Source organism: Geospiza fortis, unplaced genomic scaffold, assembly GCF_000277835.1.
Source record: "Geospiza fortis unplaced genomic scaffold, GeoFor_1.0 scaffold53, whole genome shotgun sequence".
NCBI classification, from domain to species: Eukaryota; Metazoa; Chordata; class Aves; order Passeriformes; family Thraupidae; genus Geospiza; species Geospiza fortis.
Genome location: NW_005054305.1, coordinates 2,146,021 through 2,159,956, shown reverse-complemented (window position 1 = coordinate 2,159,956; position 13,936 = coordinate 2,146,021). Strand labels below are relative to the sequence as shown.

Genomic DNA, 13,936 nt, shown 5'->3' with positions numbered 1-13,936 from the left:
TGAACTATGTGGCCCATGAGTTATCTTCAGTGGAAATGCTGATGAGCCCACTCTGAAAAATAGCTCTGAAGGGGAAGGGACCCAGCTCCTCAGCTGGGAGGTGCATTTCAAGGGTAATGGTCACTGTAGCAGAATCACAGTTCCAGCTCCTCCACAAACCTTCCAGCTATGCAATTATACAACGTGATACCACTAATATAAGGGTAATAATATTGGCTATCTAGAGCAATAATGACTAATTAGAGGTCCAAGGCTGAGTCCTAGTTCTCAACAGCAGAATGTCCTGGGTTCCTTACACCCTGAGAAGGAGGTGGCAGAAAGAAGCTGGAGGAAGGCTAGAGAAGGACTCCAGGGACCCCAGTGGGCCAAAGAGCTCCTTGATGTCCCCCCACACATGGGCAGAGAAGGGTTTTGGCAAGGTCAGAGAACAATGGCATGTAGGTTCCACTGCTGGCACAGATCTTGAAGCTATGTGGGTGGTAAATGGGTCTGTCATCCCCATCCACAGGGTGGGCAGGAGCTGGAGGCTGAGCCAAAGAGTGATCTCTGCATCCCCAGCTCTACTCCGCTTCCATTGCCCGATCCCTGTCCATGGGATAGGGCTAACAAAGTTAAAGCAGGTATTTGACACCACAGACCTTATTTCACTGTTATGAAAAGTCACTCAGGGCAGTCTTTTTTTCCTAGGCTCAGCATTCAGAGAAAACACACTGCTGTAATCTTTAGCAAATACATTTTTGCTTGCACAATAAATCTGTTCAGAAATCACACATTTCCATTCAAACTAGTCACTAAAGAGTCACGTGTTGGGGCCTATCTCTGCTTTGTGCTGACACTGCATGGGCAGAGAATCACGATCCTTCATGAAAACATATCCCCAGTCTTGAGGTAGGGCTTGGCTCGGGGTCACATAAGACTCATCCACATTTCATATCATGTTTCCTCTTCTTTCTTCACCAACCAGGCTTGAAAGATGTCACTTCCGTGCCAGCAGACAAACACAAACCACAAAAGCATGCCAAGTGGCTGTACCTATGCTGGGAAATAAAATGGGCCAGGGAACAGCTAAAGGAGGAGCACTGCAAAGCACATCCTATGTCCCTCTGGCTAAGCTCTCACTCTCCAGAGCAGGAGGGCAACAATCCAAACCAGGACCAGTCCCTGACCCAGCTGCTTTTCCTTCACCAGGGGCAACAGCTGGAAAAATGCTAGGTGATCCCAACCAAAACCAAGCCATGCCAGGTAGTCACTAACAGGAGTTGTCACACATCACTGCCTGCGTCCTGGCACTGGTGAGATACTACAGGAGTCCCCAGCTGGGACATTGCCCAGAATCTAAAAGACACTTAGTAAATGTCTTGTCTGTGAATGATTCCTGTGAGATTTTAGTAAAACTACAGAGGCTTTCTAAATCCCTGTTGATCCATAAAATGGGGATAATAAACCCCACTGTATGTCTGAGCTGTGGAGGGAGGACAAAGCACTTTCCAGCTCAAAATAGGAAAACATGACAAGACCCTGGCTGGACAAGTGGGCTTATCCCATTGTGTTCAGTAATTTTCATTTGAACAGAGAACAAACTTTCATTGAAGTGAGTAATTGATAATCAGAACAGAACTTTGGCCATTGCTTTAAATTACAAATGAAGCAAGTCATCTGCACTGAAAACAGACATCTTTAAGATAAACTGGAATATATAACTTTGAAATATAAAAATATTTTTGCCATATTCTGAAATAAAGTGTTTTGCATTTTGTTTCTTACTCGTATATATCTTTTTTGCTTCTTTCATTTGTGACAGTGAAAGATGATTATCCATTCTATTTTTATGACCTACTTATTGCTGCTATCAGGAATGATATCACTAAATGAACTTCAGTAAAGACAGACACAACTTTCTTATACTGAGGAATCTAATAAATGGGGTGGAAAAAAAATCAGGAAGTTGTTTTATTCAGTGCTGCGGCTTTAAAGATTTTCTGATTCTCAACTGTCCAGAAATATATGGGTGACAGACCTGTAGCTGGGAAAAAACAAACCAAAATGCACGGGATGAAACAAAAGCATAGAGGGAGAAAAAGAGGGAAGGAGAGGAAGAAGGAAGGAGGGAAAGCAGGAGAGGAAGAAGGAAGGAGGGAAAGCAGGAGAGAAGAAGGAACCACACCTGGGCTGATGTTCCCTTGCTCACTTGTGCACCCACCTTCCTCTACAGCATTTACAAGCCAGCAGCTCAGCTGGATGCAAAGCACCCCTGATTTTCAGACTTCAGTGCTGAAGATCCTCCAAATTTTGCAGCCCATATGTAGAGCTAATTGGAGATATGTGTTAGGAATGCATAGTTTAGCTACAGTTCTTCCAACATACCTGGCCTTCCCCTTATACACTAGACGTCCATTTAGAACCTGAAAGGAATATACCACCAGGGGCTGTATTTCCACCTTCAGCAAAGCTCTAAGTGCAAGGAAATGTGTTGTGGAAAGAAGCTCTTGTTTCCTGATGAGTTCCCCTGCCCCATCAGGGCTTTACCTGTGACTAACATAAATTAGATATGTGTAGGCTCTCCTTTGAAACTTGTGCACAAAACTGTTTTGTGACAAAGCTTTTGAGCAGCATTGAGACTTTTGCAAAGGCTGGTGTATGAAAGACTTTCAAAGTCATGTTCTTCATGGGTGTGGGGAAACCATAAATGCATCCTCTGCTGCCACGTGTTCACAAAGCTGCAGAGATGCTAGAAGAGGGAGAATGAAAGCTTGACTCCAGGTGAGGGTCAGATGCAAAATATCTGTTTTTCCGTGTGGAAGGGTTAGCTGGAGAGGCGGTTAAAGAGCAGTATTCCATGACGTCAGTGGTGTTTATGATATGGCCTTTAATTACCCTTACCAGTAAATCAGTGTGTGCACTTTAGTACCACAAAGTAGGGCATACTTCAAGGAAAATAATAGCTCTGCTGATTAGCTAATGAATATGCTATCAGAGAACTCAAGGAGCCTGTCCAGTATTGCTCACTTTGAATAATAATGCTAATTAAAAACACACTACATGCCTCAAATCCACTGCTTAACTTTTCAAACAATGAAATTCTCACAATCATTCTTTAAATTATCTGCTCTGTATTTATTGATGGAAGGATGCTGTCCTGTTCTCTGGCTGCATGTTTAACTCATAGAAGCAGAACAGTACACACAGAACAGAGGAGTGAATCTAATCTTATCTATGGCTGGAAAATGAACCTCCCTTCTCCCTAGGGCTGGGGAAGCCCTCTCCAGATGCACACTGTCCAAGCCTGCTGGCTGGGACACAGCCTCGCTGCTCATGTGTCAGGGGCCACCCTGCAGCTGAGGGTGCCACCCCAGAAAAGCAGTGATGGTGGCTTCCCCTTTCCCCCACTCACCTCCTGATGAAGACAGCACAGCTAATGAGCCTAGGTGATTAAGAGAGTTCAGGTATCACTGCTGACTCTCATCAGTGCTTCTACTTTGTCTGCCTGCAGAGCTAAGACCCCTCTCTGCTTAGAGGGGTTTTGCCTCAATGATCCATTTAATCTGGGCTGCATTTCCTCTACACATCCCCAAACTCATGTAGAGTTTGTGGGCCAGGATATGCCCTTCTGGAGGACTCTCTCTGGGGGGCAGTTGCCTTCAGGACAGCATGTAGCCACAATGCCTGTGGGTGTCTATAAACATTCTCTGATGCAAGCAGGGCAACAACAGACTATGTCAAAATTACTGCAAAACACAGTTTGGAAAATTATACATTTCCCTTAGCTCCAATAAGAAGTTTGCTATCAGAAAGTCTACAATAGAAGATATAATAAAAAAAATCATTTTCTCAACCAAAGAGGCTCTGCAAAGTGTTTGTAGTCCTGCCAAAGAAGCCTGACTGTAATGAAAATGAATTTTTTTTGAAAACCAGATACTTTCAATTCACTAATTTAGAATAGCAATTTAAATGTCTTCCAAAGCTTCTATTAAAAAGACTTGATCTTCTGATCACACCACAGCTTCTGGTTCGTCCTGCTTTTCTCTTATGCTGTCACTGTCCCTAATGCCAAGGCTTCTCCCTGAAAAGGTATATTCCCACTGCCTTGCATTTCCATTCCTTTATCAGTAGAGCTCCACCTGACCCTTACTACCTCACTTCCCTCCCACCTACCCGTGCTGATTAGGTTAGCACACACATTTTTAATTTTTTTTTAACCACAGGGAGTATCTGGTCTCCTTTCAACAGGACATTTTTTGCTCAAAACTGAATTTCTGGGCCCGAAGTGCAAGCTGCCTCAGAAGCAGACCTAGGGCTGGGAGGGATATGGAAGATCTCAGTGTAAATCTATGGGAATAGAGAGGAAAGGGTAAGATTTCTCAGAATTGTGTATGTGAGGGTTAACATGTCACTCCCATAGCTTTCCCCATCAGTGGAGCCCACTGAAACACAAGTGAAGCATCCTGGCCACCTCTTAGGTTGCCCAATAAGAACAGGAAAAGTAGAGTGTACATCAATATCACAGTGCCTCTGGACATAAATGGTGTGAAATACGAGTTTCTTTCAGGTTTTCCCTGAGTTTTTTGTATGTGGCTCATTTCAGAAGTGCTAATCCTTTGCTTTAGATAAGAAAGTGCTTTGCAGTGCGACAGATTTGATCCTGTTGCCCAATGCTGAAATAAGTGCTCCAGTTTGTATCCCTAGCTACCTGCACAAGGATCAGGACTGGTTTATACTGGAGAAGGGGGACAGCACACAGCTGTCAGTGCCTATTCATGTCTTCCCTGATGAGCTCTGACACAGAAATTTTAAGAAATCAGCACGTTTTTCAAGCCCAAATCTGCTGGAATCTGTGTTTGAAGTCTCTTACTTTTGGTGAAACTTAGAAAGACAAGCTGTTTCCCCTGAATTTCCTGCTTACACAAGGCTTTCATTTAGTCCCAGAAACTTTATCACTATCCAGAGCAAAGCAAAAGACTGGGTAACAAAGTGAGAGCTCTAACTTTAAATACATCGCTGGCCTCCTTCCACCTAGAGCACATTTAATCCTATAAATCCTTTTTTTGAGAAGCTGTCTATTAATTTTCTGAGAGTCTCTGAAGTGTACAAAGTAAAATTATTCTATGCTTATTCTGAGTTTAGCCACATTTTTTAAAAACCTTGAAAGTATCACTTGGTGCTTGCAATAAGAATAAACATTTTATTAGCCAAACTTCTGAGCAACTTTTTTTTCCCTTTGGTTAAAAGAGTAATACTATTTTTCAGCCTCTAGGCTCTTGCCTTGATCTGGAAAGAAAAAAAAAAAAGACATGTCAAAGTTACAGGAAACTACAGAACATTACCTTATCATAAGGAAGGGAGTATTGCTGCTTCAGGACCCTGTTTCAGGCTGAAAGGTTTCTAATAGTTCAAAATAAAATTGTATCAAATTAATCTTGTGACATACTTATTTAGGTCTGCGAAGAACAGAGGGTATGTCTTATATCTTGTCCAAGTCATGGGAAGACCCAGGCACAGTGTGCACAATGTTGGGACAGGTGGGTCACCCCAGACCTCACAGGCACCACTTTTCACATCTGTCACTGATCCAGAGGGGGCTCATCATCCCCACTGTTCCATTTTCAATGAACTTCTATTCAGGTAAAATGGAACAATCACAGGCAAGTGTGGATTGTGATAGAAAAAAAGACATGGAGTAAAAGATCTAATTTTAAGAAAACGAAGACACCGCGCACACACACACACACACACACACACAGAAGATGGGGATCCACAGCTTGCCAGAGGTTCCTGCAGGCTCAGAGAAGGCCAGTTTCAGGTCCTTGGTCCTCGTGCCCCTTGAGTCACTGTGAGCAGAGGCTGCCCAGAGCAGCTCCCCATGATGCTGCAGCTGAGGCAGGGCAGATCTCCCCTCCACCAGGCCTCCTTCCCTCTCCCCTCCCCAGAGCCCTGGCCAAACACACACATCTCTCCTGCCAGGAAGGATTCTCCTGGGAGGCACATCTGCCAAGCTTGTGCAAAACCCCCTCAGAGTGAGAACTCACCGGGATCTGCCTGGGTGGTTTGGGCTCCTCTCTACTGCAAAGGCTCAGATACACGACCAGCCAAACAGACATAGCTCATCCCCTTTCTCTTGTGCCACAAGACCAGGTCTTCTCTAAGCAAGGCACAAAAAGCAGCGCTATTTTAAGTGTAATTTATTCCCACGAGAAGAACAAATAGAATTTGGGTTCCAGTTGGTGTTCAGTGCACTAACTAAACCCCCATTGCACTCTTTTTTTTTTTTAATTGCCACTTTTGTGAGGTGACACACGCACCTTTGTTCCTTCTTCAGGCTGTGATCTTCATAGCATAGAAAGGCCACAGACTAAAGACAGCAGACTGCCATTTTCAGAGGTTTCCTTCCTGCTTCTCCAAGAGCAGGGGCTGCTCAGCAGCCTCTGTCTCTGTGCTGTGCTGTAAGAGGGGGCAGATTTTCAAGTCTTGTTTGTTCAACTTCGAATCTTTTCTTCTATGGGACTCAGGATGTATTTAGGAAACAGTAAAGATGCAGGACAGTTTTGGAGAGGAAGTAGGATGTTTTAGATATGCAAAAAAAATAATTACTTATGCTGAAACTGTATGCAAAACACCACACTGTTTACCACGGCTCGCAGGAAGAGTGCCATGGGTTTTTTAATAACAACAAAAATTCAAGATCTCAGCATTGGGTCTCATCCCAAAAAGTAATATGGTTTCAGACCAAATGGAAACTAATCCAACCTATAAATCATGATGCAGTAAATGCAAAATGCTCAGTCCTGAACCCAGTCACTTTTGGTCAGCTAAAGCTGATCTTCCAGACAGCTTTGTTGCAAAGGCAACAAGAGATTGAGCACTAGTCTTCTTCCCTTGCTATTGCTCCCATCACTAATTATTTGATTGTTTCAGCTGAAGTTATATTATTTTTTTAATTAATCCAGCTTCACCTCAATGCCACCAGATTCTGTTATGTCTTTCTCTGCAAGGTCAAAAGCAGAGAAAGCATCTATCATTTTCTCTCCATGAGGGAACTTACTACACCCATCACGTTTTAGTCTTCCTTTAGATACTCTAAGCAGGCTGGTCTTGAAATTTATCCAGACCAGATATTTTCCTCAGTTCATAAATCCTTTTTAGTGATTCTTTTCCCTACCTTCACCAATTTTTAAACAGCCTTTTCAAATGTGGATGCCAGGTCTGGATGCAGCATTCCAAAGTAAAATTGCCTCCTTACTCCTACTCGCTGTTTTCCTGGTTATTTGTTCAAGGAGTACATAAGCACTTTTGGCTACAACATTGGCAACTCTTGTTTGATTGCACGTCCACCCAGGCATCTAAATTTACAGATCAAAGGTTGGACTTGATGATCCTGAATGTCTTTTCCAACCTAAATGATTCTGTGATTCTGTGAAATTCTACTCCCCTCTCCTAGATATACCAACTTCCATCAGATAGCTTTGTGGAAATATTAAGAAGTGTTTCCAAAACATGTTACAAATATGTAGTGGAGGCCTCAAGCCTTTTGCAACATATGGAGCAGAAGGCACATGAAAATGCTCCTCAAGCCTTCAGTTTCCTTCTCACTGGCCCACTGCAACAACCCTTGCCCTATATTTTAATACTGAATTCAGTGTGCTTGACAAAACCCTGGAATGTCCAGTGTATACAGACTTAGGAACTGGAGGATCTGTGAGGAATGAAGTTCATGACAGATGGATAAAGGAAGATCTGGAGCTGTGATTACACAGGAAGAGTTGAAGTCCATTTTGGGTTTCTGCAGCCTGTGTTCAAATATGGCTCACAATAGCAAGGACAGAATGTCACTCCAAAATCCCTTCCTCTCTTAGAAAGGACCAGAAGTTATATTAATTTTGTGCAGGAGCAGACACTGAATTACCTGAGTTCTATATGGCAAATGTTACAGAGCTGGTGTATGCCTTTGTCTAGCTCTGCAGCAGCAAAACAAAATTCAGCTACTTCGGCTCCTCACTTCACACCCAGATTTTTGCCCTCTGATCATTCACAGGAAACAAAGCCCACCTGCAGTTCTGGAAACAGCCAGGCACCCTTTACTCCCTTTGGGCGGCCTGTCCAAGGCTGGTTCTCTTTGCCTGGGGTGGGTCTCCAAGTCACCAACCCAAGCCTGGCAGCTGTTGCACCCACTCATACCACCACACCAGCACACACCCTCACTGCCTTGCTGAAAAATACCACTCTGAGCCACAGTAGGGACCTCATCTTATTTCAAGAACTTTGAACAGAAGAAATTTTGATTCTGGGTGAGGGTGTCAGGAATACTGCTAAAACAGGATCTAGGGAAGATTGGAGGCCAAGGTAACACACATGGACAGGACCAGTCTGATCTTGGGAGGCCACTCAAGCAAATTTGAACCTTCTAATATTGCTTCATGGGGGACTCTGAAGTACATGCCCTGGAACATTTGGTATTTAATTTTTACTCTTTCCAGAGAAAAGGTGCCTAGCATGAAAAGTGGCCATATGCCTTTCCCCCCCCCATCTCCAAATGTCAACTCTGAAGCTTCATTCTGGTACTAGAAAGATGCTCTGGGGTCAACCTGGCTTGTTCACCCTCATTAGTAAACAAAACTCATGGTCAAACTCTTTCCTTGCTCTTTTGCAGCCCAGCCCAGGGCTGTCACTGCAGAGAAATGGTGATAAGTGAGGAAAGCTTTTGGCCAGGCCGTCCTGCAGGAGCAGCGATATTGGCAATGTAAGAGCCAGAGCAAAGTCCAGCTCACACACTCAGAGCTGTGCAGGACTCAAATGTAAAATAATTGTTAAAAAAAAAAAAAAGAAGAAAGCTTTATTTTGTCTAGGAGTAGCAGCTCCAGCAATCAGTACATTTGGAGAGCAGATTTGATAAGTATGGAGGTACATTCTCGCAGTCTTTTTCTATGTAAAATCATAACACAGAACCTGGCTTTGAGGTCCTCGGCACCTTTTCACTAAGGCAACCTAGTGCTGCACCCCCTTTGACTCCTACAGAGGGTTGAAAACCTGACAGCTGTGCTTCTGGTCTAAGGAGACAAAGCATTCCATTCTTGGTTTTTTTTGTTGGTTTTTTTTTTTTTTTCTGATAAGAAATAATTGGAAACACCTTCCCTATGAAATACTGGGGGTTTCTAGGTTTTTTTTGTCTCCTGATATCACCTAAAAGAGCATTTTCATCCTCAGATCCAACAGGAAGGTTTTCATATAGGGCATTTTATATGCCCCCTGGAAGACTTACTATCTGCAGGAACCACCCTAAGATAGACCCTGGGCTCAGGTGGTGCTGAGAAGGGAGCAGGGCCTCCGAGAAGCCCTCTGAAACAGGTGCCACAGGGTTTCAAAGCAACGTGGCGTCCACAGGCCACCAGCAAGAGCATCAGCAACCAGATAACATTTCCTGCTGGCTCAGCAGATTGAAACTAGAACACGCTGGTCTAAACCTCCTGTTCTATGGCAACTCTGAGCAATGCAGCTCAGACACGCCCAGCAGGTACGGGTTATGTGCTAAGCTTTTCAGAAACGGCACACTGAACACCTCCCTGGCAAGAAAAATGGAAAAGAAAAAGGGAAGCAAGAAAGGATGCTGACCCTAGCTAAGGTTGAACACTACAACACCAGTTAGCAACAGCTTTTTTATCCATTTAAGTGCCAACACTTGTAAAATCACAAATAAGAGCATTTTAGTCAGTAGATGCTTCAAGAGGAATGATATCTACCTTCTTGTCCACACCTTTTGTTTTTTAAGCCCAGTGTTTCTCTGCATGGTTCAACTTGCACTTAGATAGGTATTTAATTTCTGTAAATCATCAGATCCAAGCCCACATGGCCCCAGGACTGGCAGGGCTGGGGTACCTGGCTACATTAACCCACAGGTAGCCAGGACGTGAGGCGGCCCAGCAGTGAGCATAGCATGACAACCCCGCTGAAAGGGCCAGTGATCCCCACTCCTGGCTGGCCACAGCAACCCAAAGCCCAGGCAGGGCTCAGCCTGATCCGTTTTTGCTGGGATCAGTTTTCCTCCTGAGGCTGTGCTGCACCATTCATCCCATGGTCCTCACAACACCTCTGGCATAAGGAGGCGGCACCAAGTGTCAGGTTTGGAAAACCAAGAGGTAGACTCTTGGCTGGAGCAAGTCAGCATAGCTTCACTTCAGGCCAAGGAGCTACCCCAATTCACCCCAAAAGAAGGTCTGGCATAGAGAGACAAAGGGACACATTGTAGCCACTCCATGGGTATGGAGTTTGGGCATTCCCAGTCCAACAGCACTGCTGCCATAGCTGGAAATCACACCTGGCAATGAGTATGGCCCCAATGAACTGAGCAATGAAGAGAACCAGTTCTCAGAGCCATCAAGTGGAAAAGGTTTTCCACTTCTCTGAGTAGCTAAAATTCACTGTCTTCTCTTTTCAGCAGCAGTGCCTTCAGTTTTTGCTGCCCTTCACCTTTGGCCACAGGAAGATGCCAGCAAAGCACTCAAAGCCTCTGCCACTCAGCAGTTACATCTGTAGTGGGTAACCTTCTGATATTTGCCTACTCAGGGAACCTGGGTGACACCCTTTAGCTATGGTGTGAAGGGCAAGCAAAACAATGATAGTCCTCACAGGTCACGGGCTCAGTTCCCCAGATTTTCACCACAAAAGCCTCATGTGTGCCCATGAGGAGCCTGTGTTGGTAGGTGGAAGCCTTAGTTTTACAGAGCATCAGAAGGTGTAGTGAAACAAATTGCAGAAAAATCACACAGTACAGAGCAGGGACCTCAGCTGGAGACCTTCTTTGCAGCCATCAGACATGCCACCTGTACCAGGTACATTTCCATAGCTTTTAATGCAGCTTAACAATTGTGTGGAGACAAAGGAAAAGGCACACTGTACAGAAAAAAAATCTAAAATGATAACCCTTTTATTTGTAAAGCTCTGATGAAACAACTTTCCAAATGATGTCCCACTTAAAAACCAATGAAAACCAACCTAACTATGCATCAGTCACACTATACAGATTGCATCCTACATTCTCGAGATGCCTAGATATCTTCTGTAGTATTTACATATGTATCAGTTAGGTAGTAAAGTTTCATTGCAATTTGTTTCTTTCCACCACACACTTACCCAATGGCAAAAAAACCCCTTGGGGATGAATTTGCATTTTTGTACAACACTTTGGAGCAAATGGCTAGGGCAATTTTCCTGAGAGAAGGCTTGTTCTTTGAAACTCTTGCTTTAACAACTGGAAATACAGGAGGTGGATGCATTTTTGTTGCGCGAAAAAGCCTAAGGATGCCTAGTTAAGTATTTCTTTTAAATTATTTACGTACCATTAAGTTAAAATGTTTACATTCATTCATTCGTATAAAAACCGTTGTTAAATCTTATGCAAATGATTTAACACTGATTGCTGCAACGCAAATTGCACTTCTTTAAAAAAATTATTGTATCTATGGAAGAAAAATATCTGATTGCTACCCTGTTTACAAATTTTGACTGACTCTACACAGTTCAGCCAGGAAATATGGACTTTCATAAATCTCAGTCACAGTGTACTTTAAAACTTATATCGCAGTCTTGAAAACTGAGTAAATATTTTAAACCAAAAAACACCAATCCCAAAATCTCCTTAACCAGCTGGACCTTGTGGGGCTTGTACCAAACGTTGTGATTTCTTCCAGGGACATAGCTGGGCTCTGAAGAGCAGAGCAAGGCACGCTGAAGATGGAGAGCACGGAAGGAGAGGTCTGACGGGGTGAAGACATCAAATCTTCGGTGCAAGAAGTCTGTGTCAACTCAAACTGTAAGCACTTCTGACACTCATTAAAAAGTATCTCACTATCTCTGGTAAATAAAGTCTTTGCTACTCCCTCCTCAACACTGACAACTTCCACCAAATTCTTAGGGGAAAAGGCAATGAGAGAGTGAAAACAACTATATAATCAGAAAGGCAGCGCTGCTGGGTAAGTTGAGGATGTATTTCTGGAATCTATCAATAGGTGTGGGTTTATCTCTTCTTTTTTGTTATTGTTTTTTCTTTTCCTTTTTTTTTGGTTTTTTTTTGAGGGTTTTTTCGAGGGGGGCTTTGAAGGGGTTTTTTGAGAGTGTAGGGCTGCATTAGCTATCCCCGGTGGTCATTTGCTTTCTCTACATTTTTCTTGCATAGATGAGGAACTGGATGCTTTGGCAAAGCCTCTTTCGGAAGTAGAAAACCACCTCTGCCACCAAGGCTCAAAAACTGTTTCAGAGGAATGGTCTTTGCCAGCACTCTCACTGCCGCTGCGACCGCTCGCTCCACAGAGGAAACTGCGCGCAGATGTCTGGGGGCTGCCAGGATCCAGCTTCCCTCACACCACGTCACGCCAGAGCCAGGGCACACCAGGGATCCTGCCTCACAGATGCTGTCACTTCGGCCGTGGAGCTCAGGCTGACTCCTGTGTACAGCCCATCTTGACCTGAATACTTAAGGCTGCTGCTCTCGGGACTGGTGCTCTCTCCGGGGCCAGACATCACCGACGAGCTCGCCTGCAGGGAGGGGGAGAGCACAGAGAGATTCATTGAGCAGGTGAGTTTGGCACACACGAGGGTGTCAGTGAGAGGACAGCGGGCCTGAAGCACAGCCATTATGACAGGATTTCTGTGCAAAAACAGGCTTTGCTCTCTGCTTGCCCATGTGCCTTGAAATTCTGAAACAAAAAAATGTCTCAGCATGGGCCCAGCTGCCCAGCCCTGCTGATGGCAGTGATGTCTGTGTTTGGAGAGGTAGAAATGAAACCATGTGATGTGCAGAAAAGTTGGAAATCAGCTCATGATGAAGAAGGAAATGTGCATGTGTCCCACTGCCCCCTACTGAAAAGACACAGCTGCCAGCACCAAAAAGGTGATCTGGGAGTGGTGGCAGCTCTAGGGTTTTGTCCCCATGGGAGAAGCCCAATACATCCTAATTCTCCAGGAGCAGATACAGAGCACCTTCTGGAAAGCAGCTTTCTTTGGGCTCTTCAGCCCTTGAAATGCTTAAAATCATTCCTGACCCTTCAAAACACCAGCCAAAACCGCTTTATCCCTGTAGGACTGGCCGCTAAAGGAAATGCTCTTTTCATCTTCAGTGGAGAAACACTATGCCTTTGAAGCAGGAGTATTTTTGTTCTGCTGACTGCACAAGACAACATGCAGGGAAGCCCTGGTAGGCACGGAGATGAACCTCTGAACCACACTGGAATCAGTCCATTTATTTTAACAGAGAAATGGAGAGTTAAAAAGACAAAGGAACGATCATTTTTTCCATGAGGCTGAGCAGATCCGCTAAAGAGGAAAAATTTGCAGTGCCAGACAGAGAAGGGGCAACATTTTCACCTGATAAAGGAAATGTTTAAGAGCTGACTTCATGCAAAATTAACTCTTGGATATGTCAACTTTAAAGCCTTAATTTACTTGTTAATGGATAGTCTTTGGATGAAATTCCTTAAAAAAAGAAAAAGCTATCCTAAACTGCAGAAGCTTCCTGCCTGCTGTTTAAGTACGAAGTATACATATTTAATCATTTTACAAGAGTAGAGCTCTTGGCTCTCCTGGAGCTGTGCCAAGTGAGCAGTCCTGACATAGAAAAAGCAAGGCTTCATTAATTCAGAGGTAATTTCCAAATGGTGTGGAGCAGGGCTCTTGTTGCCGGGCTTAACCCAGGTAAAACCTCACCTTCTGAAAGAGATGCTCGCTGCTAGAAGTCTTTTTTGTCTGAAATAACCTGGGCTCCAGTATTTTCTTAACCTTTTATTAAAATGATTGACCGCCAGTATTCTTCCACCCAGTCATCAACCCTGATCCCGCTCCATTAGTCACTACCCAAAAATGCAGAGAAGGAAGGAAAAAAGCTGTCCCCCAAAAGCAGCTGAAACAGCTCTAATCCTAAGAGATAGGTTTCATCCTTCCCTTGAACATACAGTTG

At 44.1% G+C, this 13,936-nt stretch overlaps 1 protein-coding gene across 1 annotated transcript in view; it reads right to left on the bottom strand.

Moving 5' to 3' along the window:
• Positions 1–10,907: 10,907 nt before the first annotated feature.
• Positions 10,908–13,936, bottom strand: part of GATA6 (GATA binding protein 6) — a 16,040-nt gene continuing 13,011 nt past the window's right edge. Inside the window, exon 6 of the mRNA XM_031066605.1 lies at positions 10,908–12,519. Coding sequence (XP_030922465.1) covers positions 12,352–12,519 — 168 coding nt within the window. The 3' untranslated portion in view covers positions 10,908–12,351. The remainder of the gene's footprint in view (positions 12,520–13,936) is intronic.